At 30.5% G+C, this 27,869-nt stretch overlaps 3 protein-coding genes across 7 annotated transcripts in view; 2 read left to right on the plus strand and 1 right to left on the minus strand.

Annotated features, from left to right (window-relative positions):
- The window catches only part of LOC143250005 (barH-like 2 homeobox protein), a 41,728-nt gene extending 31,395 nt beyond the window's left edge, over window positions 1–10,333 (plus strand). Inside the window, exons 2-3 of the mRNA XM_076500640.1 lie at window positions 8,484–8,847; window positions 10,001–10,333. Of these exons, the coding sequence (XP_076356755.1) occupies window positions 8,484–8,847; window positions 10,001–10,220 (584 nt within the window). The 3' untranslated portion in view covers window positions 10,221–10,333. The remainder of the gene's footprint in view (window positions 1–8,483; window positions 8,848–10,000) is intronic.
- Window positions 10,334–12,471: 2,138 nt separating this feature from the next.
- Catsup (zinc transporter catecholamines up) lies at window positions 12,472–23,946 on the minus strand. The gene is made up of 3 exons (XM_076496882.1): window positions 22,712–23,946; window positions 22,393–22,616; window positions 12,472–16,117 (listed from the first exon to the last, which is right to left on the minus strand). The coding sequence occupies exons 1-3, from the start codon at window positions 23,640–23,642 to the stop codon at window positions 15,866–15,868; spliced, it is 1,407 nt and encodes a 468-aa protein (XP_076352997.1). The 5' UTR covers window positions 23,643–23,946; the 3' UTR covers window positions 12,472–15,865.
- Window positions 23,947–24,616: 670 nt separating this feature from the next.
- LOC143248482 (torsin-2A-like) overlaps window positions 24,617–27,869 on the plus strand; it is a 33,471-nt gene continuing 30,218 nt past the window's right edge. Inside the window, exons 1-2 of one of the 5 annotated variants that reach the window (XM_076496883.1) lie at window positions 24,617–24,874; window positions 26,314–26,406. In XM_076496883.1, coding sequence (XP_076352998.1) covers window positions 26,334–26,406 — 73 coding nt within the window. In that variant the 5' untranslated portion in view covers window positions 24,617–24,874; window positions 26,314–26,333. Of the gene's footprint in view, window positions 24,875–26,313; window positions 26,461–27,869 lie in introns of those variants that run through there. The other 4 variants (XM_076496886.1, XM_076496885.1, XM_076496887.1 and 1 more) reach the window with 4 other exon arrangements.

Here is a 27,869-nt window from a genome sequence, read left to right on the forward strand (position 1 = left end):
AGAAGAAAGTTATTAATTAAATCATTGTCAATAGATACATTCTACAGCTTGTATGTAAGAAGAAAGTTACTAATTAAATCAATGTCAATAGATACATTCTACAGCTTGTATGTAAGAACAAAGTTATTAATTATATCAATGTCAATAGATACATTCTACAGCTTGTATGTAAGAAGAAAGTTATTAATTATATCAATATCAATAGATACATTCTACAGCTTGTATGTAAGAAGAACGTTATTAATTAAATCATTATCAATAGATACATTCTACAGCTTGTATGTAAGAAGAAAGTTATTAATTAAATCATTGTCAATAGATACATTCTACAGCTTGTATGTAAGAAGAAAGTTATTAATTAAATCATTATCAACAGATAAATTCTACAGCTTGTGTGTAAGAAAAAAGTTATTAATTATATCAATATCAATAGATACATTCTACAGCTTGTATGAAGGAAGAAAGTTATTAATTAAATCGTTGTCAATAGATACATTCTACAGCTCGTATGTAAGAAGAAAGTTATTAATTAAATCATTGTGAATAGATACATTCTACAGCTTGTATGTTAGAAGAAAGTTATTAATTAAATCATTATCAATAGATACATTCTACAGCTTGTATGTAAGAAGAACGTTATTAATTAAATCGTTGTCAATAGATACATTCTACAGCTTGTATGTAAGAAGAGCGTTATTAATTAAATCGTTGTCAATAGATACATTCTACACCTTGTTCGTAAGAAGAACGTTATTAATTAAATCATTGTCAATAGATACATTCTACAGCTTGTATGTAAGAAGAAAGTTATAAATTAAATCAATGTCAATAGATACATTCTACAGCTTGTATGTTAGAAGAAAGTTATTAATTAAATCATTATCAATAAATACATTCTACAGCTTGTGTGTAAGAAGAACGTTATTAATTAAATCGTTGTCAATAGATACATTTTACAGCTTGTATGTAAGAAGAGCGTTATTAATTAAATCGTTGTCAATAGATACATTCTACAGCTTGTATGTAAGAAGAAAGTTATTAATTAAATCATTGTCAATAGATACATTCTACAGCTTGTATGTAAGAAGAAAGTTATTAATTAAATCATTGTCAATAGATACATTCTACAGCTTGTATGTAAGAAGAACGTTATTAATTATATCAATATCAATAGATACATTTTACAGCTTGTATGTAAGAAGAACGTTATTAATTATATCAATATCAATAGATACATTCTACAGCTTGTATGTAAGAAGAAAGTTATTAATTAAATCATTGTCAATAGATACATTCTACAGCTTGTATGCAAGAAGAAAGTTATTAATTAAATCATTGTCAATAGATACATTCTACAGCTTGTATGTAAGAGAAAGTTATTAATTAAATCATTAGCAATGGATACATTCTACAGCTTGTGTGTAAGAAGAACGTTATTAATTAAATCGTTGTCAATAGATACATTCTACAGCTTGTATGTGAGAAGAAAGTTATTAATTAAATCATTGTCAATAGATACATTCTACAGCTTGTATGTAAGAAGAAAGTTATTAATTAAATCATTGTCAATAGATACATTCTACAGCTTGTATGTAAGAAGAAAGTTACTAATTAAATCAATGTCAATAGATACATTCTACAGCTTGTATGTAAGAACAAAGTTATTAATTATATCAATGTCAATAGATACATTCTACAGCTTGTATGTAAGAAGAAAGTTATTAATTATATCAATATCAATAGATACATTCTACAGCTTGTATGTAAGAAGAACGTTATTAATTAAATCATTATCAATAGATACATTCTACAGCTTGTATGTAAGAAGAAAGTTATTAATTAAATCATTGTCAATAGATACATTCTACAGCTTGTATGTAAGAAGAAAGTTATTAATTAAATCATTATCAACAGATACATTCTACAGCTTGTGTGTAAGAAAAAAGTTATTAATTATATCAATATCAATAGATACATTCTACAGCTTGTATGAAGGAAGAAAGTTATTAATTAAATCGTTGTCAATAGATACATTCTACAGCTCGTATGTAAGAAGAAAGTTATTAATTAAATCATTGTCAATAGATACATTCTACAGCTTGTATGTTAGAAGAAAGTTATTAATTAAATCATTATCAATAGATACATTCTACAGCTTGTGTGTAAGAAGAACGTTATTAATTAAATCGTTGTCAATAGATACATTCTACAGCTTGTATGTAAGAAGAGCGTTATTAATTAAATCGTTGTCAATAGATACATTCTACACCTTGTTCGTAAGAAGAACGTTATTAATTAAATCATTGTCAATAGATACATTTTACAGCTTGTATGTAAGAAGAAAGTTATTAATTAAATCATTGTCAATAGATACATTCTACAGCTTGTATGTTAGAAGAAAGTTATTAATTAAATCATTATCAATAAATACATTCTACAGCTTGTGTGTAAGAAGAACGTTATTAATTAAATCGTTGTCAATAGATACATTTTACAGCTTGTATGTAAGAAGAGCGTTATTAATTAAATCGTTGTCAATAGATACATTCTACAGCTTGTATGTAAGAAGAAAGTTATTAATTAAATCATTGTCAATAGATACATTCTACAGCTTGTATGTAAGAAGAAAGTTATTAATTAAATCATTGTCAATAGATACATTTTACAGCTTGTATGTAAGAAGAACGTTATTACTTATATCAATATCAATAGATACATTCTACAGCTTGTATGTAAGAAGAAAGTTATTAATTAAATCATTGTCAATAGATACATTCTACAGCTTGTATGTAAGAAGAAAGTTATTAATTAAATCATTAGCAATAGGTACATTCTACAGCTTGTGTGTAAGAAGAACGTTATTAATTAAATCGTTGTCAATAGATATATTCTACAGCTTGTATGTAAGAAGAAAGTTATTAATTAAATTATTGTCAATAGATACATTAAACAGCTTGTATGTAAGAAGAAAGTTATTAATTAAATCATTATCAATAGATACATTCTGCAGCTTGTATGTAAGAAGAAAGTTATTAATTAAATCATTATCAATAGATACAATCTACAGCTTGTGTGTAAGAAGAACGTTATTAATTAAATCGTTGTCAATAGATACATTCTACAGCTTGTATGTAAGAAGAGCGTTATTAATTAAATCGTTGTCAATAGATACATTCTACAGCTTGTATGTAAGAAGAAAGTTATTAATTAAATCATTGTCAATAGATACATTCTACAGCTTGTATGTAAGAAGAAAGTTATTAATTAAATCATTGTCAATAGATACATTCTACAGCTTGTATGTAAGAAGAACGTTATTAATTATATCAATATCAATAGATACATTCTACAGCTTGTATGTAAGAAGAACGTTATTAATTATATCAATATCAATAGATACATTTTACAGCTTGTATGTAAGAAGAAAGTTATTAATTAAATCATTGTCAATAGATACATTCTACAGCTTGTATGTAAGAAGAAAGTTATTAATTAAATCATTAGCAATAGGTACATTCTACAGCTTGTGTGTAAGAAGAACGTTGTTAATTAAATCGTTGTCAATAGATACATTCTACAGCTTGTATGTAAGAAGAAAGTTATAAATTATATCAATATCAATAGATACATTCTACAGCTTGTATGTAAGAAGAACGTTATTAATTAAATCATTATCAATAGATACATTCTACAGCTTGTATGTAAGAAGAAAGTTATTAATTAAATCATTGTCAATAGATACATTCTACAGCTTGTATGTAAGAAGAAAGTTATTAATTAAATCATTATCAACAGATACATTCTACAGTTTGTGTGTAAGAAGAAAGTTATTAATTATATCAATATCAATAGATACATTCTACAGCTTGTATGTAAGAATTATTAATTAAATCGTTGTCAATAGATACATTCTACAGCTTGTATGTAAGAAGAGCCTTATTAATTAAATCATTATCAATAGATACATTCTACAGCTTGTATGTAAGAAGAAAGTTATAAATTAAATTATTGTCAATAGATACATTCTACAGCTTGCATGTAAGAAGAAAGTTATTAATTAAATCATTGTCAACAGATACATTCTACAGCTTGTATGTAAGAAGAAAGTTATAAATTAAATTATTGTCAATAGATACATTCTACAGCTTGCATGTAAGAAGAAAGTTATTAATTAAATCATTGTCAACAGATACATTCTACAGCTTGTATGTAAGAAGAAAGTTATTAATTAAATCATTAGCAATAGATACATTCTACAGCTTGTGTGTAAGAAGAACGTTATTAATTAAATCGTTGTCAATAGATACATTCTACAGCTTGTATGTGAGAAGAAAGTTATTAATTAAATCATTGTCAATAGATACATTCTACAGCTTGTATGTAAGAAGAAAGTTATTAATTAAATCATTGTCAATAGATACATTCTACAGCTTGTATGTAAGAAGAAAGTTATTAATTAAATTATTGTCAATAGATACATTAAACAGCTTGTATGTAAGAAGAAAGTTATTAATTAAATCATTGTCAATAGATACATTCTACAGCTTGTATGTAAGAAGAAAGTTATTAATTAAATCATTGTCAATAGATACATTAAACAGCTTGTATGTAAGAAGAACGTTATTAATTAAATCATTGTCAATAGATACATTCTACAGCTTGTATGTAAGAAGAAAGTTATTAATTAAATCATTGTCAATAGATACATTCTACAGCTTGTATGTAAGAAGAACGTTATTAATTAAATCATTGTCAATAGATACATTCTACAGCTTGTATGTAAGAAGAAAGTTATTAATTAAATCATTGTCAATAGATACATTCTACAGCTTGTATGTAAGAAGAAAGTTATTAATTAAATCAATGTCAATAGATACATTCTACAGCTTGTATGTAAGAAGAAAGTTATTAATTAAATCAATGTCAATAGATACATTCTACAGCTTGTATGTAAGAAGAAAGTTATTAATTAAATCAATGTCAATAGATACATTCTACAGCTTGTATGTAAGAAGAAAGTTATTAATTAAATCAATGTCAATAGATACATTCTACAGCTTGTATGTAAGAAGAAAGTTATTAATTAAATCAATGTCAATAGATACATTCTACAGCTTGTATGTAAGAAGAAAGTTATTAATTAAATCAATGTCAATAGATACATTCTACAGCTTGTATGTAAGAAGAAAGTTATTAATTAAATCAATGTCAATAGATACATTCTACAGCTTGTATGTAAGAAGAAAGTTATTAATTAAATCAATGTCAATAGATACATTCTACAGCTTGTATGTAAGAATAAGTTGTTAATTAAATCATTATCAATAGATACATTCTGCAGCTTGTATGTAAGGAAAAAATTGTTAATTAAATTAATGTCAATAGATACGTTCTACCGCTTATAAGTAAGAAAAACTGTTAATTAAATAAATCTCAATAGATACATATTATAGCTTGTATCTAAGAAAATATGTTGATTAGATTAATGTCAATAATTACAATTTGTGTGTAAGAACAAAATTGTTAATTAAATTAATGTACATAGATACATATTATAGCTTGTATGTTAGAAAAACTGTTAATTAAATTAATGTCAATAGATACATTCTACAGCTTTTATGTACGGAGAAAACTGTTAATTAAATTAATGTCAATAAATACATTATACTGCTTGTATATAAGAAGAAAACTATTAATTAATTAATGTCTTTCAGTTACTACTAGTTTAGGCTTCAGTTTCGTTTGTTTTGTTTTAGCGCGAAGCTACATAGTAAGCTCTGTGTGATCTGTCCAACACCAAAATTCGAATCGAGGAGGGGTGTAAATGAATAAGGGGGTCATGTCTTTGTAACTGTACCCTTGTATGATAATTGTTATTTTAGTAATTAACCCTCGTTGGCTCCGCGGTAAACCATAATGACTCATAGCGCAAATGTTTGTAATTAGATGACCATAGTAGGCACAGCGCAAATGGCCTCTTCTGTAGGTTTGTACATAATCACAAACAAATTTATTAGCATAGAGTCCTCCCATCCAATAAAAGTCCTGACATAAGTTGAAAGACACAGATTCGTTTCATCATGTCTTTGATAAACGCACTAAACGATTTGGGACAAAGTGTGTGTTGTAAAAGTGACAGGTTCCATCCACTATTTCCTCAAGTGAGAGAATCCCAGGTGTTAACGGTTAACAACTTGTTAAATTGTAGCCTTTTAGTTCAAAATTATTGAGTAACTGCACGAAACAAACAAGTCTTTCTCTTCGAGTTCATGTGAGGTTGGTTTCAGCAGTCTTTTGTACTCGTCAAATAATGCCCCATTTATTTTATGTGTAAAGACGTCTTACTGCCCTCATTTCGTTCACGTTTACTTGATCTATAACCCCAATGTCTCTCCAGTAAGTCTGAGAGCTTATTATTCTAAAACTCGAGTTTCAATACCCGCAGTTGGATTTGTGCATGACAATAAATAAACTCGTACCATGGTCTTTGTGTGGATGTCTTTATTACGTTATTTTCTCTTACAAGTATTTTTCAGTTAGAAATATAATCTTTCTTTTCTTAAATTTTATATCGTGAACCATTCAAATGAGTAAGTAAATCCGTTGCGAAAGTATAAGAACCGTTACATAATCTCTTCATAAGTGATGTAAGTTTAGTGGACTTAACCTGCACGGTTTCAATACACTTCTTTATTGGCGCTGTCTTAACATTTTCGTTGCAGTACTGCTACAGTTCCACGTAGCGAAGCTCTTCTAAGCCTACATTGTGAAATGAATGTAAGAATTATCATCAGAAAACGTATACGACTATTTGTTTCTATTCACATTACGACGATTTTTGTACGTGAAAAGACGTCCTGTTTTGTCAAGCCTTGTTTCCCGCGTGCTTTATTGTCACGGGTGTTATTACCATAGTAACAGAAGTTCTTATAAGAAAGGAAAGTCAGCTGGGGTCTTTGGTACAACAGATTTTTAAATCATCATTAGCGATAACCTCTGGGGCTCGAACCCGACCCTACCGCCTTGAAATTACAGGCTTTAGTATTCGGAAAGTCGGTGCTTGAAGAGAAATGACCTAACGTTACGACAGCGGCGTGCCTTACTTCGCGGAGGTTACATGCGGATAGAGGCAGAGGGTGGTCGTTTGTAAGACTTGGGAACACACGCGGGAAACAACTGTGAGCATTGTTCGCTTCCTCTGTTTGTCAATCCAATTTGTACCAGCGCGTCATTGGCGTATTATGAATAGGCGAAGCTGAATTCTACACGCGATGTGAGCGTGAAAATTCGTTTCTTTAGACGTTTAGGTCTCAGACTTCAACAGCAAACGGTCTTTAACTTTGTTTCCGGTCTAGTAACTTTATAGATCAAACACAAAACGCGATATCTTTCTCGCTCACTACTTGAATATTTCTTCCTAAATCATGTTATTCCCGTTTTTTTTTAAATATTTTTATTCTTTGTAAATAATTTCTACATGTGGTCAACAAGTGCACGATTTACTGAATAATTCTCGTTTGGTAACTTCGGCTAATGTAAAGAAAGTGAAATAAATAAAAACTCTACAACTATCAGGGTCGAGCGTGGTTTAATGGTTTGCTTGCCAAACTGTGAATCAGAAGGTCCATGGTTCACGTTCTGAAAAAAATCTCGCATCGCAGTTTGGAGCCATGGGTGCATTATACGAGTGACCATTAAAACCCACTTTTTGATCAGATTAGCTGTTGACGAGCTGTCTTTGCTCTAGCCTAAAAGTACGAAATTAGGAATAACTTATGCAGTTTTTCTGAGACCAATAGTGTACGAAGGAGTTGCAGACTAGGAGTGCCTCGCTTGACATGCAGAGTGTGGAATGAGAGATTGAAAGGAGAGGGGGTTACCCTGCACCTTCGGTTCCGACGCCTATGAAAACTAACCTGTAACAGTTATTTCAAGTTTCATGATGAGAAACGTACAGTTAACCACGCTTAACATTTTAAATACGTACTGGTTCACACATTAACAATTAACTTTTTTTTAACTCTCTGTACTGTTTAAACCTCAAAGAACTGCATAAAATATAACATAATATGATATGAAATATAACATGGTAACATAGCATAATATAAAATATAACATGGTAACAATATAATACAAAATATAACATAGTAACATAATATAGTATAAAATATAACATAGTAACATAACATAATATAAAATATAATGTGGTAATTAATTCTCTTTCAAATTTTAAGAGTAATATTTAGCATTAATTTTGAAATAAAAATTTGTCTAAAAACTGGTTCGTCCATGATAAAGAATGATCACCTTTTTAAGGCGTTCGAATTACAAAGTTTCTTATTTTTATTTATATATCTTTGTGCTTATTAGTCACTTCTACTGTGTAAATATGAATGAATAACTCTATTTTAATTATTTTTAGAAATATCCTCCACTTCTACTGTGTAAATATGAATGAATAACTCTATTTTAATTATTTTTAGAAATATCATCCACAACAAATGGCGACTCTTCAAGTGATCGAATTACCCACAATTGTTTTTCAGCGCTGCCATCTACCGAGCAGTCAAAGAGTGAATCTAGAGTGAATGCATTAAGCAGCATTCCTAGTTCTGTTCATTCATCTCAAAACACAGCCTCTCCTGTAATTACAAAGAGTGAAAGTAAAACTGATAGCAAAAATAAAAAGCCAAGAAGACGTCGGACGGCTTTCACTCAGTCGCAGTTGGCTTTCTTAGAGCGGAAGTTCCGGTGTCAAAAATACCTTAGTGTGACAGACAGAAGTAATGTGGCAGAAGCTCTGAATTTGACAGAAACACAAGTGAAAACCTGGTACCAGAATCGAAGGTAGGTGAACCACAGTTGTCATAGTGACTGTACTAAGTGTGGTTATGAAACCCAATTTGAATCAGCATGGTCGTGTTGTATTATACTATAATATTAACCACGAATATTATGAAGCTACTTATACAGGATAACGTAAATAGAAATGAATATATATTTATTTGTATGTAAAACAAAATATCATACTTAGTTCTGCAATAAAAAATATAACTTATAAGAATAGTTTAAACATGTGTGGTTTGGTTTATTTTGAATTTCACGGAAAACTGCACGAGGGGTATCTGCGCTAGCCATCCCTAATTTAGCAGTGTAAGACTAGAAGGAAGGCAACTAGTCATCACCACCCATCGTCAACTCTTTTCCAAAGATTCGTATTTTTATTGATATATCTTTGTTATTATTAGTCATTGAATACACTTCTACTGTGCAGATATGAATGAATAATTGTATTTTAATTTTACGTTTTAATTATGTTTTTTAGAAATATCATCCGTAACAAATGGCGACTAAAGTAATCGAATTACCCAGTTGTTCTTCAGCGCTGCCATCTACCGAGCAGTCAAAAAGAGTGAATGCAAGGGCAAGCATGTTTTGTGTGACGGAGAATCGAATCCGCGACCCTCGCATTACAAGTCAAGTGCCTTAACCACTTGGTCATGCCGGGCCCTACACATGATATTGTTAAACTGTGCTGTAATTACTTACTGAATTATTCTTTCTTTAGAAAATGCCCGGCATGGCGCTTGACTCGTAATTCACGCGTTCGAATCCCCATCACACCAAACATGCTCGCCCTTTCAGCCGTGGGGGCATTATAATGCTACGGTTAAAATGTAAAAATGTAGCCCAAGAGTTGGCGATGAGTGGTGATAACTAGCTGTCTTTCCTCTTGTCTTACACTGCTAAATTAGGGACGGCTAGCGCAGATTTTGTGCAAAATTCAAAAACAAGCATATTCTTTTAAAAAAATGTTTTCCAATTCGAATTAAAATGTTAATCTTATATGGGATAAAATTGTTGTTTATACTGAGTGACAGGGGTAGGGTTTTTTTACTGAACCTGCTAACCTAAGAAAAACAGAGTCGTGCAAAAATCGCCGATTAAATGCAAGAAACTTCCTAATATTATGAACCTTTTTTTCTTCTTTTAACGTAAGGACAAAGTGGAAAAGACAACACAATGTGAAACTTGACCATTTACGGCAGCATTCTACGTCAGAGCCCGACCTGCCACGAGGTATCGCTGCTGTGGAACCTCATTCCTTCCAGACGACATACTATAACACGTGCATTTTTCCAGTTTCTGATTCACCTGGAGCTAGCGCGTGCATATTTCCTCCGGAACTTGTTAGAAATTTTTATTTGCAAAGTTTTTAAAACTAAACACAAATAGATTTTTTTCTGTCTTGTACGGGAATTTCTAAAACCAAAAAGTGTTCTGAAAAATGTATTTCGTTTTGTAACTTACAATGGGAAATAAAAGCACGAAACCTTACTGAATACTATTTATGTTTTAGTTTGTTTTCCGAAATACTATAATCCAGAAAAAGTAATCTCGGTTTTTGAGCTGTCCTCTTTGTAACAGTAAATCGAATAATGCACGTGTATCTTAAATTACTTTCTATTGTATGACTTTTATGGATTTTGTTTATATTCTATGCAAAAATATGTTTACGTTTGTCACCTTACTGACTATTGAAACCTGGAAATTCACTAGGATGTGCACATACTAATTACACGAGGACACCGCATTCATACAGCACTCTCTCCCGCTGCTTTGTTACTTCGGATAACTTTAGATTAGGTCTAGCTTTAACTGAGTTTTGGGACCTCGAACTTAACCGATTAGTCCATGCGTTCCGTTGAAAATACAATTTTTAAAACATTCACTGTTCACTTAAATTCCATAGCACGATAATTGTCAAGTACTAGGGTTGGACTTTCATTCCATGTTGAATAATTAAGGTAGCTTTGTTTGTTTATATTTTTATATTACGTTTAAGTCCAGAAAATTAATATTTGATAATTTTAAAATTAAAAAAATTGTGAATATTCACGATGTTAAAATTTATCTACAAAATTGAAATAACATTCTTAAAAAAACGAAAGTCGTAGTTCGCGAAATATTTCTGATAGAACATGGTTTTTAGCAAGATAGAAAAAAATCAGGAAATTATGAGCAAGTAGATATCTCGCGAAAACCTCTTAGCTACAATGACTTCTATCAACTACGTCTGACCTGTGTACTCGTTAAGTTACGTGTAGTGGATAAATTACATTTAATAAGATCGAATTAAATAATATTCGTGGTTAAACACTTGATTAAATATGTTCGAAACATTTTGTCTGTACTGGAAGCCAATGAGTTAATCAAAGGAATGATGGACATTATTGTTTCAAGAGTGAATAAACCAAAGAGTACGAATATATATTTTTTTTATTTCTACTTTAAGTTCACATCTCGTACTGAGTTGTATCCTATGAATTAGATACTTATTTTCATTATTCATGGCATGCGCATGTTACGCGTCCCTTAAGTCACGTCATTTCACTGTCTACTGACTGACTGACGAACAGTTAAAACAGGTAACCCCTCGAGGTAATGAATTCATTGTTGATAAAATAACTTTTCCGCACGACCCTTCCGTCAGAAAAAAACTGCGATATGGATCTTTATTGTAGGGGGTTACTCAAATATCACATTACGCATTTTTTCTATTTTATTCCTCTTTCTTTTAACAACCCTATGTTCAACTACTTCAGGTAGCATCGTCCAAACAATCCTTTTTTAATTTACACGCTTTAACTGTATGAAACAATACCTGTACAGGTGTTTAATATAAAGTAAATTATCCAAACATTAATTATAGAATCAACGGTGAAATCATTCAACGAATGTTACTGCCTTCTAGAGGGGATACGAAAAACTTATCTTTATCGCTATATTTCCAAGAAAGTAAATTTGTAGTGAATTCAAACAAAAGTACGCTAAATTACAGTAATTTTATTTCTGTATCCACCAAATGATTTTTACTGTAACTTGTGTCAAAGTTTACTATACGCCTATCTCTGAATGATCTTATAACTGGAACAAAAGACAAAACTTGCGTAAAGTTTTATGCGTACCATAAAACATGGTACAATGATGATTTTCCTACAGTTAAAGTACATCTATGAAAGTGCCTTAAATTAATTACTAGTTAGATGACGAAATAACTAAACATGACCTATTGATACAACACTTCTTGCTCGTACTGACAACCAATAAAGGCCAATTCAAATTCAGTAGTTCAAGGGGTTGTGGGTAACATTTTGTTTTTCTAATGACATTTAACGACAACACTGGTAAATAATCAAATAACAATCATTTGTCGCGGTTGTCGTCGTCAAGAATTAGACCTCTGGGATTTACTTATCTGTCAGAAGTCAAAGTTGTGATCACCTAAACTGTCAGGAAGGCATGAACTGCCAAAGATCCACACGTAACATCAGAAACTAGCCATTTTTTAACTGCCAAAGATCCATACACACCACGAATCTAGCGTGTGAATAGTTTATAAAAACATTCTTAAAGAACCATCCATACTCACATTCTCAGCTTAAAGAAATAAAATAACTTCACACTGCATTTAATACCGAAAAACTTTTAATGAGTGTATTTCAAGTTGCATTCGATAAAAATTTATTTAACCAAAGACACCAAAAACATTACCGTTAACTCAGTATTATCAACATTTGGTTGTCAAAATAACGTTGATATGAGTACACACTATACAGGGTGAATTAAAACAAAGCTGTCCCTGGGTTAAGTCTGGAGAGCGCGAGCTCAGTACAACGTGAACATCTTCATTGTCCACTGTTTAAATGTTATACACACTTCCCACATAATGCTTTTAGTTTTTAAGAAACATACAATTATAAACTGTACTACCAAAGTACTGTATTTTAGTTTTATTTCTTTGGAAGGGTTATCTCTCAGGTTAAAAATGAAGGAAACAAAAATACTTAACTGAATTCCACGTACATCAACTTTACAGAAAGTTCTATAACATAGCAGTTTTTACACTTTCACAAACATTGTTAAGCATACGTTTCTGTATATAGTCTGTCAGCAGTGTTAATTAGATATGTACTGAACACTAAAATACCTTTATTAATTGGTTTTCATGTTTACCTCTGACAAACAAACATACTTAGTTATTTAAAATAACTGCTGTTTTGTCTAGCAGAAGAACAATTTTTGATAATACAATGTAACAATCATTTCAATAGACACTTACACCTAATACTTCAACTTTCATATAAACACATTTGGAACTTTTAACTGGATGACAGACTTCCTGATCAAATATCCTCATATTTTTATATGTGGTTCACTATTTTGTATTTCAGATCAAAGGTTCTCTGCTTACACAGCCTCCAGCAAGAGATTCAAACCGAGAGCAAGATTCTTGAAATCTTAACCTCAAACAATTCTAGTTTAATATATCAAGCAATAATCTCCACTGTCATTATTAAAATTATACAAACTTTAAAACAATCTCCAACCTCAATGGAACCTTACAAAATTAGTATTGAGTATATTTAGTGCCATTACTCTCTAACCCAGGATCCTTTAAAGAATGGCTTGGCACAACAACCATTAGGCCTAAGTAATGTTGGATCAAAAACAAAATTATGGCAGAGTGAGTATTTAATCTTTAATAAAATGTCAGTTACACAAGGTATCTTCTAGGAAGAAAAGGATTAAAAAAGGCTTAACCTAATACTGTAAACTTTTTTTACAACAAAGAATGAAAAAAAAAAAAAAGCATCCAGGTAATACCTGGAACCTCTGCAGTGAAACTGTTGAATGTAACTTCAAACAAAAAGCACAATGTTTCCTTGTTAAACTGTTTAATTATTCAGGATTATCATAAACAAATGTTAAGCATTCCAGAATACTTTCAACAATACAACACTGAAAGCAAACAAATTCATGTTATCAAAACAAACATAACAATGGAGAAATATAGCCAGAGATATTGTTGGAAATAAATATTTTAATTTAAAATGAATCTTTACCAAAAAGAAAATTTGATTATTTCTAACTGATTTTAAATGAAGTGTAATGCTTCTGAGGGAAACTAAGCCTGGCAAAACAAATTATTTAAGTAAATTAATTTCATAAAACAATTCTTATTACACACAAGATAAAAGAAATTGCCAACATTTTCAACTCTCGGAAATAATTCTCACAACTCATCACTTGATTATACAAAAGTTTTCCTAAAGAGAAAACAAATAACTGGAACATTTGACACATCTTGTTACAATTATTCAATCCAAAATTTGTTCACCATTTTTTTTGTTCATAATTTTGTTTCATCAGTAACTACCAATGCAGTTTTCTTGAAAAATAATGCAATTTAAATTATATAACCAACTTAAAAAATTCATAACAGATAAACAAGTATTTCAAAAACAAAGAAGTTGATTGTTTTAAATAGACATGGTTACTATTTAAGACCTGAAATGTGTTTCCCAATATTTTCATCCATCAGACCCCAGTACTGGCTTTTACATACAGATACTTAATTACAAATTATTGCTTTCCTTTACCCACAAAGTAAACATGTAAAAGTGGTTACATATCAGCTTTTTGTCACTTCAACATTAAAATATTATATAATACTAAACAAAAAAGGCATTTAAAAATGTTTTTCTTAATAAGGGAAAAAAACAAAAAACATGAATTTGAGAAATTTCATAAACAGTTACCTTATATTTGCAAGATAAAAGTCCAGGCATTTTTCTGTTCTACATCATTTAATCTTACAGTTTCCAAAAATAACATTGGTGAATGATAAGTTATTGAGAAGTAATAAATAATTTAAATTATTTTTCATTTACCTTAATCTATTCCAAGTAAAAAACAAATTACTTTTTAATCGATACATCTTATCCACAGAGTAACAGTTTAGGCCTTCCTTACATTCCCCTCAAATGATGTCATATCATTAGTCCTTACAGAATACTGAACAATGCATTAGATGTAGTAAAATAGTTGAAAGATCATAGAAAAAATATATTTTTCACTTGCTACATTCTACTCTACATGTCCACCAGTATATTCTTTTTTAAATAAAATATTTTACCAAAGGTTTTGTAGTTTTTCCTAAAACAGCATGTATTTACTTTTAATTACATATATGCAACAGATAAAGCTGATTCAGACCTTGACTTTTATTCATGATTACAAAATAATGGGCAGCCATAACCTCGAATCTTACAAAATAAAATGCTAATATCACTAATTGTCAACAAAGTGTACATTCCTCGTGTATAAAATAAACAGTTCTGTTAGAGATCTTTTTATGGTTATCTTTACGCAAAATGCATGTGACATTAAGTATCACAACATACGAGTACAGTCACTAAACTGTAAGGGCTTTTTTTACTAAAACATGCTTGTGGAAAGAAAGATACTGCAAGGGTTGCTCCTATTCAGTGGAATGTTTTACGTTTTGTTATATTAGATCTTACTCACATGAAAACACTAATTTAATAAAAATGAAATATGATACAGTGTTCATGCAAGTTTAAAATTAAGGCAAATTAATTTATGCAAGCCAGACCAGTCATGTACAGTTATACACATCTGAACAGAAAACCAACCAAAAGTCTTCTGTTAACTTAATTGTACACATACTTGAGAAAGATTTTCAAAACAGTTAAGCCTAATTTCATATAACATTTCAATGTTTTCCAATTCCACTGTTTAGGTTCAATACCAAATTAATATTTTGACAGTTAACAAAGAATGACAAAACACTGAAAGTTCAATAGCCAATTGTTTAAATTCTACATTTAATTCAAGCTTCCTGAACAGCAACAATATCAAAGTTAAACCTTATGATATTCTAACAAAACTGAAGAAGCTTCAGCTCAGTGATGGTTCATACAATGCACCATTCAACTGAAAAATCATAAGAACAAATACTCAATGCCATACCATACATTACAATCAAGAAATATACTACCTACTCAAACTGGGCAATTACTACCATCATGAATACACCAACTAAAAGAGCTATAATCTCCTTGACAGATTGCCAAAACTTTGTGTCTTCAAGAATTTCTGGGATTACAGACACTGTAGCAATGTAAATGAAACCACCTGCAGTAAAAGGAAGAATCCACACAGATGTTTCTTCTCTAGCTCCTTCTGCTATTAAACTAAAGAGAGTTCCTGTCAATGCTCCTGCTGCTGTCACAAGTTGTAGCAGCATAGCCTGAAAATAAGATATCTTATAGTTTAGGTAGAGACGAAAACAGCCAAAGCAACTAGCAAGTGTATAAATAATCAGTTATGAAATTCTACTAATTACTTTGTTAAATACTGTAACTATTGTTTTTACATTATCTTTACAATTTCTAATCACACAAGTGTTTGTTTTAAGTTGTATGTGTCAACACAGATTTAGGGAAGGGGCTCTCAGAAAAGAGAAAATCATCCTTATACTACCATATAATACCAAAGATATACACCAGATGACACTTATTTGATTGGATTATTAATTATGTTGAAAGTGGTTTTTCAGGTATTCTGTAATTAACACAGCTGAAGTCTACAGTAAACCAGTTAAAACACATTGACTAATGTGAATATTCCAAACTTACATAACTATTATTTAGTGTTAAACTAAAAATAGTTTACCTTGTGTATGTGTTACGTTTATTAAACTACACCTCTTACTATCCTGAATGTGTGTTCCTGTTGAGAGACAATGGTACATCTTGAACCCACATCTGACCAAGATCCAACTACTCAGAAATATTATTTATACAATTTATCGTGTGAACCTTTACACCATGTGATGAATTACAAAAGTACAAGCGATTTTCAATAACAAAAATAACAATCAACATTCATTTGCAATATTAATATTAAAGAAACCAGAACAGAAAAAACAAATTTTCCTTCCACTTTGACATACTATACAGAATATAAAGAGCCAATGATCAACTGTGTGAAAGCATGTTGCAGGTATGTAATTTTAATTTCACTTGTAAGATATAGAAAGGATAAATGAAAATTAACTGGAAACTTGAAAGACCATGGAAAAAATATTCCAACCCTAAAAGTTAAGACTATCTCCATAACAATGTTTACTGGTTAGACACACACTTGTTGTGTGTAAGTTTCATAATAAAAACAATTTTGATAAAAACTAGCTTGAAGCAAAGACAAGAAAGCTGATATTACAATGATCACATATTTACACCAACATAACAAAAAGTATGTTTTATTTTTATTATTATATCAATTTTTATATAAACCTTAACAGAATTTAGTGTATAATATTTCCCTCTATTGTATTAAGTTTGATTTCCAAAAATTAAATGTGAAGCTGTTTTGCACTGACACTTCAGGTTGAATGAAGAAAAGTATCTTTTTTATGAATACATTTTCACAAAGTAACCATCTCTAATGATGTTATTCAATGATTTGGTTGGTTGGTTGTTTAACATTTACTGGCATAAAGCAACTGAGCTATCTATGTCAAACAACCAGTAAAAATAAAAAGTAAAATCATTAAAACAAAACAGTCCAATTTTCAAAGTAAAATCTTAGAGTTACAAAGACTAATGGCCATAAAAATTTAAGAACACAACTGAGGTAGATAGTGTCACAATCGCTAATGACACTGTCCAATGTCAAGGGTTAGCACATGGTAGAAATGTTTAAAATGGTGCCGTCACTCTTGATCGTAACAAGGGCATAACAGTAAAATGTGGGTTACTGTGACCTGAGTGTCACAAACCACACAATGGTGTGTCAGTACCAGATAAAAGAAAGCAACAAGTTAAAAAACTGACCAATGAGTAACCTAGACAGAACAACTTCCTTCCAATACTTACAGATGCAAGATGGACAAAGAGCAACAGAAGGTTTGATCTGAGAAAAGTTGTTATGTTGCTCACTCCAAGTCAACTACCGATTGGTGCAGAGCCAAGCCTTTAATACAGGACTGTAGTCCATGTATGGGACAAACACAGCAGTGATAGTACCAGAGCAGACAGACTTAAATGCAATGTCAGCAAGCTCATTCCTGTGAATACCATTGTAGCCTGGTATCCAAAAGAAATGAATAGAAGTAGATGTTAAAGAGAAATGGGCCAGTCAGTTTTGAATATCAATGAGAACAGGATGAGAACTTATATGAAGTGATTCCAGGGCTAAGAAACTCTATAAATAGTACAGTTTGTGTAATGAATAGCTTCTATGTGACCCAGGACAAGAGAAATGGCATACAATTTAGCAGTAAACATATACACTGTAGAGGGGATTCTATGTGCAACAACCGAATCACGACAAACCATGAATGGTTTGAAAAATGTTCAGCAAATAGAAGGTGATACTTCCAATCAGGAGTAATCTTTTTTCAGATGACTCAAAGAAAGGTCACATTTAGGAATGGTAATCAGCCATGATGGGCTGATCAGTGGATAGAGCTATGTTATCCAAGGACAGACCCAATTCATCCACCTGCACCTGTATATGAAGACCAAAAGAAACAATGTCAGGATGTCTAATTTCAAAAAGCATAGCTCACTGAGGAAGGAAAACAATCCCAGGTGGGATGCTGTGGTAAGGATTGAAGTTTTGAAGTACACAGTAAAAACAGTTGCAAACAGTGAAGATATGGAGGAGGTCCATGAGATTCAGTGTACAAACTCTGGACTGGAGAAGTACAGAAAGCTCCTGTGGAGGCCTAAAGCCCCTGATGGTGAACATGGTCTAACATCTTCAAGACCGAGGCTCTGGCAGAGCCATAGACTTGAGACCCATATTCCAGTTTTGATTGAATAAGGACAATAAATTTTTAACAAAGAACATCGATCCACTCCCCAAGAGGTGGAAGAGAGGACATGGAGGATGTTCCTTGTCCTTGCACACTTGACACATAAGCTGCTTGATGTGTGGTATAAAGGCCAGCTTATGGTCAGATAAAGACCCTAAGAACTTTGTCTCAGGGACACCACACATGGCAAACATGGGTCAATGTTTAGACCCCAGAGGAGGTAAACTGAAAATACAAAACCTTTTCCAGGAGGTCACCTCACCACGTACAGGAATCCACCTCAAAGGAATTTAATGCTTTAACATAAGTCAAAGAACTAAATGATCTATGCAACACCAGGGATACAATTATATTTAGAGGCAAGAAGCTGCATAACCTCCATACTGATGGGAAAGGACCTCCATGACAGTTTTCTTGTATGTAAAAGTAATCAGAACTAGTGACAAATTTTCATGTTCATAATGAAACTTAAAATTGAAAACAAGAATCCTAAAAATATACAAGATAAATAAAAATTAAAATTTACAAACCTGTAAACAGCATCATTAAAAGTAAGGAAAAAGGCTTGAGATACTGTAGACATTTACTAACCCTTATTTTCACTCCATAATGTCTACAATATATCCAGCCTTGTTACTTTTTTTAACGATCCCCATTTGCAGTTTTTAAGTTCAATTTATTATTTGACTTGTTTGCTACTTTATGTTCAACTATGGGAAAAGAATTTTGATACGGTAGCTAACTTTATACACTGTAATGGTAATAAACACAGCTAGTAGCTAGCTGATATTGTTCATGATAATTTACTGTGGCTATTGACTATTTGATCACATTAATTTGAGAAGAAAATGTTGAGCTGCAGCTAAAGATTGTCATGGAGATTTGTTCGAGAATACAGTGTGAACTTTATAGTTTCTGTAACTAAATTCTATATATACAATGCATAGAAACTGGTAAATGCATGCCTTGACTAAGACAAGTCCTTCTCATTAGTTTAATATTGTTAGTAGAGGTCTAGATATGAGGTTTTCCTGTTGCATGTTATAAACAAGTACAAAAACAGAGAGGAAGTAGGTAAGTTAGTGAAAGTAAAATTATACTGAGTGATTGTGAATTTAGCTGTAACTGGCAATTTAAAGTGAAAGTTTAACAGTTTATATTGTAACAACAGAGAAGTAAAATTTGTCTCACCTACTGGGTTTGAAAGTAACTGAACCACCTTAATGAAAAATAAAATTATTTACAGCTGTAGATTAAACTGATCAATAGTGTAACAAATTTGTTGTACATATTTTAAAACAAGTGGAATGTTAGCTGTGTTTATTGTTGAAATTTACTGCCAACAAGTCAGACTCCTACTGTAAAAAACTTGGCCACTAAAATAGCCTCATAAATAGTAAAGGTTTAAGTGTTGTTTGAACTAAATCTTCACTGTTTAAAGTGCTTTATGCCCAAACATTTATTATAGTTTTATATAATACTTCTCTTGAACCATTACACATTCAACTTACTGCTACAGTCTCCCTTAAATCTGATTACCTTACAAATACAACTATATCATTTCTAAACTACCTCATTCTAGGTACTACTATATCTAAGATTTGTGTAGATTTGCAATATACAAGCTATACATATTCAAAATAAACCAACATCTACAGTACTTGAAATTGATTTAATTAAGCTAAAAGAATGCTGCAATGTTGACAGAAACCTTACTCTACCATTTCAATGTTGTTATTTCAAACATATCATTATAAATGCTTAGCAAACATACACATGAAGAAAGACGTAGCAGTTGAACAAGAACAAGATAAGCACAGTTTTATTTTAGAAAACACTAACTGGTTATATTATCCAGGCATTTCAAAGTTTGTTCACACAAAAGTAACAAGACTTCATTCACTATATTTTATGTTTAATACAAATATTACTTTGGTCATGATATAAAGATTATAAATAGCTACTGCACTTGTTACAATACATTTTTTTCCTTAGTAAGAATCTAGATATTTAATAAAGTAATATCCAGCTAATTAGCTACTGTACTTGATACAATATATTTTTTTCCCTAGTAAGAATCTAGATATTTAATAAAGTAATATCCAGCTAATTAGCTACTGTACTTGATACAATATTTTTTTTTCCTAGTAAGAATCTAGATATTTAATAAAGTAATATCCAGCTAATTAGCTACTGTACTTGATACAATATTTTTTTTTCCCTAGTAAGAATCTAGATATTTAATAAAGTAATATCCAGCTAATTAGCTACTGTACTTGATACAATATTTTTTTTTCCTTAGTAAGAATCTAGATATTTAATAAAGTAATATCCAGCTAATTAGCTACTGTACTTGATACAATATTTTTTTTTTCCTTAGTAAGAATCTAGATATTTAATAAAGTAATATCCAGCTAATTAGCTACTGTACTTGATACAATATTTTTTTTTCCTTAGTAAGAATCTAGATATTTAATAAAGTAATATCCAGCTAATTAGCTACTGTACTTGATACAATAGATTTTTTTCCTTAGTAAGAATCTAGATATTTAATAAAGTAATATCCAGCTAATTAGCTACTGTACTTGATACAATACATTTTTTTCCTTAGTAAGAATCTAGATATTTAATAAAGTAATATCCAGCTAATTAGCTACTGTACTTGATACAATAGATTTTTTTTTCCTTAGTAAGAATCTAGATATTTAATAAAGTAATATCCAGCTAATTAGCTACTGTACTTGATACAATATATTTTTTTCCTTAGTAAGAATCTAGATATTTAATAAAGTAATATCCAGCTAATTAATAATGTATATTAATTTTTATCCTGACTAGAAATCACAATTTGAATATATTACAAAATTTCAATACAATTGTTAAGTTTTACCTTTGGCCTATATAACAAACTTAATATAATGAAAATTTATCTTCATCACCAATGCAATACAAAATGATTTACTAAGGTGTCTCCATGGCATGGTAATAAACTATGTTGTTACCCACTGATCAAAAAGTTCAATATTAACAAATTCCTGCTGCTTCAAAAAATAAAGTGTATAATACGCATTTACACATGCTATATTTAAGAGATCAGCAAACTGTTACTACATCAAATAACTTGTAGCAAATTTATATGTATGGGTTACTACACATGTTAACTTTGAACGCTGCTTTAGGCCTATGTTTCAACCTTACACTTAAATGTGAAGCTACAAATTTTAGGGTTAAAAGCTCTTAAACTTATTACTGACCCACAAGTCATGCAAGTTTATTTCCTGGCACACAGGAGAACTATATGATGTAGCAATAAACTTGTTTTAGTGTTCAACTATTAGTTAATCTTTCTGTGGTTGTCCCAGTGGTGGAATAAAAAAAAAATATGTAGAAATCCATACTTGAATATTCATGCAATATATTTAAATTTGATAGACTATTTTCAGTTATTTTTAAACAAAGATCATTTAGCTAGTTATAAATATATGGAATGGTTTTGTAGCTTATGTTGTCCATGTGACTAGAATTTTACAAAATATTTTTTAATAAGTTTATGGATGTAAAATGTTATGTTTAAAAACAAAGAACTCTCACATTTCATACTGCCATAAACTGAAGGTTGATTTGTAATTACTGTTCAATCAAAATAATTATTACACTTGTTGTTATTTTGTTACAACATTGTTTCTTAGCAGTAATTTTACCTTTTTTTTACTGCATCCAGACTGAATCAAAATAGCAAAATCTCCTATCTCATGTGGAACTTCGTGAAAAAGAATAGTTATTGTTGTTACAATGCCTATGTTTCTGCCTGCCAGGTAAGATGCTCCAATGGCTAAACCATCAGTGAAGTTATGAGTAAAGTCAGCTGCAAGGTTAAGATAACCAGCTACTTTCACATCACCATCAGAAACCTCCTCTTGTTTATCTGAAAGAAACAATCATTATTTTCTGTCTAACACTGTGAAAAATAACAGACATTTAGTGTTACAAGACTTATGCAAAGTCAGAGGTTACTTTTACCTGAAAGTGAGACAGCCTTCTTTGTATCATTAGATGAAATGGAACATCTTCCTTCTTTCAACTTTTCATCACATTTCAGAGAACCATCATTTCCTTTACTCTGCATGCTTTCTGTACCATTATCATCTTTTATGTTGTCCATATCATTACATTCTTTTTCTTTGAAGCTATGTAAACTTTCTTTATTAATGTGACTATGGCTATGACCACCCTTCACAATACGCACAAACTTCTCAACCATAAGAAATGCTACTATTCCTGCCAAGACCCACAAACCAACACTCAAGTCATGGCTGTGTGTCTGTGATCCCAAGTTTGTGTCAGAAGACCCATGGCTGTGAAAATGGGCTTCCCCACTAGCACTTACACTGTAGTCATGTGGTATCAAAGCATGTGGAATTAGATGTAGAAATGCATCACCAAGTAATCCACCCGATGCAAAGCTCAGAAGAACCTTCAACAAAGGTTTATGTTCAACATTATTATCCACTGGGATAAATATAAGTATTAAAAAAGGTGCAATACTTATCAAGAAAGTTGAACCAAGAGCTTCAAACCACAACTTTGCACGGTTTTTTGGTTCCAAATTCAATTGTGGTGAGCTTTTAGCTTCAATATGCCATTCTTTTGTTTCTTTATCCAATATCGCATGCACATTATCTTTATTCACATGATGATGGCTGTGTTTATGGTCATGATGTTCTTCATGCGCATGTTCATTCGCATTCATATGTGAAATAGGTTTAGGCTCATTAGCTTGACGAGAATACTTGAATGCTGGTGCTTCATCGTTGTGGGAATGTGGATGTCCTGGAATATCATGATCATGTGTATGGCAAACTACAAAACTGCTTTCAAAGATATATACGACAAATAATAACACATAGAGCGGTGCTACATAAGTCATCTGTGACACACGATAACAAGTCATCTTGAAAATAACCGGGTTACGTAAATAGACACGTGTTATATACACTTACTGACTTTACTCTGTAAAACGGTACTCTCTTCCAAAACTATCGAGTTAGAAAACGTAATAAAACTGTTTCAGACGCTACTGCACTATTTATACGTTACGACGTGTAATTAAATATTTTAACTATAATCTGCGAATTCTGGTAATTTATACTACAGAAACTGCTTTAAAATAATAAACATCAAAAACAGTATTAAACCATTAAAATTTTTGTCGTCAAACCACTGACGTGTAACTCTTTTGCGCTCTCTTGTGGTAGAATATCTAAATTTATTATTTCGGTCTCCCACCTTCCCGTATATTTTTATTTAAAATACTAAAGATATGTATAATGTAAAAAATTCTTATATTCATAAATTTCGACATCCTTGTGTATATATTTATATGAATACGCGAATGTACTGTATATATATGTGTGTGCATAATTTATACACAGCTATGTATTTGTTTACAAATTTATTAAATTTCACTGGCAGAATTAATACGCCTTTTAATATATATACTTGTACGAATGACAGAGAGGAAACTTCTATGGAATGAGTAATACTACAGTCCGACAATATTTTACACGGGGTTAAAGAAGCCAATTCAAATTTTTCGCTTCTATAACATAAATATGCTATAGGTTTTAGTGAAAATGCTCTTTACAAATTATCATGTTATTAACCCCTTCTGGGAATAGAGTGAATATATATCCTTTATCATGGAATTATATTGCTAAAGTACAGAATCAAATCAAATCTAACATTTTAAAATAAGTTTAGAATAAAAAATAAGTAAAAAGAAAGAAAAAGAAAATTTTTTTCGAAGGCTGAAATTTGATCCAAACATTTGCACGACGTTACATTTACAACCTACTTATCTGTTTTAATTTTTCCTTATAATAGAAAAAAAAGAAGAAATATATACAATAATTTACTTTAATTTATTTTTCACTTCGAATTATAAACGCCTTATGGCTTTTATACAGACATCATATTTATGATAAATATTATGAACTTTGAGGTAATTTCATACTAAAACAAGCCCACATGGTGGTGGAATTTGTAAAATTGTGTGTTAATGGTTTTCGAAGTAAAGAAGTAGTAAATTATGTTTTTGTTCTCAGTTTATTCTTCAGGCGTAAAATATCTCCGAATAAAGAACTCTTAAGAAGTAAAATAGCTGGTCCACGTTACAAGTTTAAAGTAAGTTTCACTATTTGCTATTGTATCAATAATATGGTAATAATAATAAAAGAAATGTATCTTATTACGAATAAAATATTTAGGCTTATATAGTTATTATATTAACTTAAATGGTATTGGTGAAGTAATAAGTAATTGGAGAAAAGGAACTAATTAGAGGTAAGTGCCTCAAACAATTCATTTGAATTAAAAAAAATGAACTATGATGTAAAAAAGTATGTCATTATAGTAAAGGGGTAATGACAATTTATCATCGTCACAATGAGCTACTAATACTAGTGTAACACGTGTCTTTGCTTAATCAAAACAACTGTACTTATTAGCAAACACTTTAAAACAGGAGCCATTGCATTTTTCAAATACGATTTTGTACAACCATCCTTGAGGAAAGTAAACAATTTAAATTCACCCATTATTTTCAGGAAATCATTAATAAATTTCTTTTGTAAGTTTTTGTTTTGAAGTGCCGACCTCCGTTATTTCCATAAGCAACTTATTCCATAAGTCAGTTACCCTGTAAGAAAAATAATACCATCTTAACTGGATCTGTACCTTGTCATTGTTTTCAAATGTTAAAGAACTTGTGTCATTATCAGAATATAGGTAACACAAAGAAATCAGTACATTATTCTGTTGATCACAGGAATAATATTGTAAATTTCAATAAAATCATTTCTTCTTTTTTCAAGAGTAAATAAATTATCATTGTAAAATAACTTTTTACTGTAGGAATCAAACTAAAAGCCTTCTGCTAACCTTTTTCCAACAAATTTGTATCCTATTTTAAATAATATATAAATTTATTTTATTCACTAAATTAAAAAAATGAAAAACAAAAAAGATCCTGAAATCCAGCAGTTATCATTGAAATATTTATCAAATTTTCCTTTAAATTAACTCTGTCCACCACATCTGAAGGCAACTTGTTTTAGAGGCCTACCACCATGTTAAAAAATAAAACTTTTAGTCAAAGATATGACTTCTTACCTGTCCAAAGTTACATTTGTGTCTTCTAGTCTTACTGTTCTCACCATTAAATATGAAACTTATTTCAGCAACAGAAATTATGTATTGAACAACAATAACCATTTGTTGTAAGGAAAGTGTGTAAAGTTAAAAATTAGATATTATTTAAATGTAGTAAAATTGGATTACACAAAAAAAAATATTAGAAAGAAGAAATGTAATTTATCAGAATGGCATGAAGCAGACAAAATCTAAAAGGTTCACTATGGAAAACAGTTATTCAATTTAAATGTCACTTCCAATAATAGTTCTTGATGTGGAATTTCCAAATATAAACTCCTAATGTGCCTTTTGCTTGTTGTATGTAACCATTAAAGGAAAAGCAGGCAAGAAAAAAATGAATAATTGAAAGACGTGTGATGTGATATTGAAAAAGTAGATTCAGTGGTTAATAAGCTGTTTTCTTTTTTCAGTAGCTGTTAGATCATTGAAGATGAATAATTGTCAAAGTAGGAAAGAAATGTTAACTAAGTGTCTGAGTTTACCACCAGTCAAGGCACTATATGGTAGGTTCATAGAATGAGCTCTCTAAATGAATACTTAACATCCACATTAGACAGGTATGGATGAGTTTAACTTTCTAGTGTGGAAGTAAAAATGGAATAAAACTTGATAGTTGTGTGATGAAGTTGAAACCTTAATTCTGTGTTTTATGTATATGTGTACTATGTTATATATGAAAATTTAGTTTAAAACTTAGATGTCAAATGTTTTTGTAGTTACAATATTTTTCTGTAGTTTAATTATAGCTATAATTATGAAAGTTTAATGCATTATATAATGTTTTAATCTTTTGTATATATAAATAGTATAATGAAAGACATTTGATGGTTACTTGTCAGCACAAGGTGTTTAATATATGTTTAGTAGTTTTGAACCAGCAAGTTTAACATGTATTTGTGTGCCTCTAGTATGTATGACTTATTTTTCATTCAACTTTCAATTTTTAATATTTTGTGAAGTTTTTAATTTTATCTTTGTGTGTGTCACTTTGATGGATGTAATTAACCTGTTTTCCTGCTGCACAGTCTTCCATGTAAACTAAAGTGCCACCTATGTTATCCTTGCATAGTTGTCAATTAATATATAACATCTTCAGACATACCAAATAACATATGATATTGATATCAATGGATCATTGCTAACGTTGAGAAAAAGAAAAGTGAAAAATTAAAAATTTTAACCCATTTATATTTAAGACAATTCATCGATTTCACCTGAGACACTCCACTAGTAACATGGTGAGGTGTTGCTGAACTCCATTATACACTAGTAACAAACTTTGTCTTTCATCCAACAACACTACAATCCAAGTACTAATTCCTTCCTGACCATTACTGATGAAATTTGTTTAACTAATTTAAAAAAAAAATCAATAGTAAGATAATCTCTCAATCTTTTATTTTCTTCTCAAGAGAAGGTAGGTTAGGAAATGTTAACCTATCCTTATAAGACAACCATCCCAACCTCAGATTCATCCTAGAAGCTAGCCTGCTTTGAAACTTTTATGTAACAAATTGTTTACTGTCGTATAACAAACAAGTTATGTGGCATTCATGTGAGAATAAAGAAGACAGAGTTTTAAAAAATACACATCTCCCTCCTCTCTTGTCTAAAAGAAACAATACACAACATTAAAGGAATAATTCCAAATATATATGAAACAAAATTTCAGAGTTTTACTTCCCATGAGAAGTGTCTCAATTCACATTTCTTTTTTAAATAAATATTCATTTTATCACTTCAAAATAAATACTTATTGTTAACTTAGAAATGTACATACATATACAAGAGATTACCTGTGAAGGAAACTAAAGATTGGTTCATTGTAGTTGGATAACTTCTAATACTTCCTCAGTGCTAACCCTGACTTTGCTTCTAACTTCCAAATGTTAACTAATGAGTTTAGTTTTGAGAACATTTATATCTTGTATTATTCACTGTAACAAAATAGTTTATTGTAGTTTTA

The sequence above is a fragment of the Tachypleus tridentatus genome, chromosome 4 (genome assembly GCF_004210375.1).
Source record: "Tachypleus tridentatus isolate NWPU-2018 chromosome 4, ASM421037v1, whole genome shotgun sequence".
In the NCBI taxonomy this organism is placed as follows: domain Eukaryota; kingdom Metazoa; phylum Arthropoda; class Merostomata; order Xiphosura; family Limulidae; genus Tachypleus; species Tachypleus tridentatus.

What these genes read in the sequence shown, in the direction of transcription:
- Catsup (XM_076496882.1), bottom strand. Translation starts at nt 23,642, where the DNA reads ATGACTTGTTATCGTGTGTCACAGATGACTTATGTAGCACCGCTCTAT. An exon ending in GAAGGCTGTCTCACTTTCAG is followed by an intron (nt 22,617 to 22,711) that starts GTAAAAGTAACC and finishes TGTTTCTTTCAG; the next exon opens with ATAAACAAGAGGAGGTTTCT. An exon ending in CTGGATGCAGTAAAAAAAAG is followed by an intron (nt 16,118 to 22,392) that starts GTAAAATTACTG and finishes TCTTATTTTCAG; the next exon opens with GCTATGCTGCTACAACTTGT.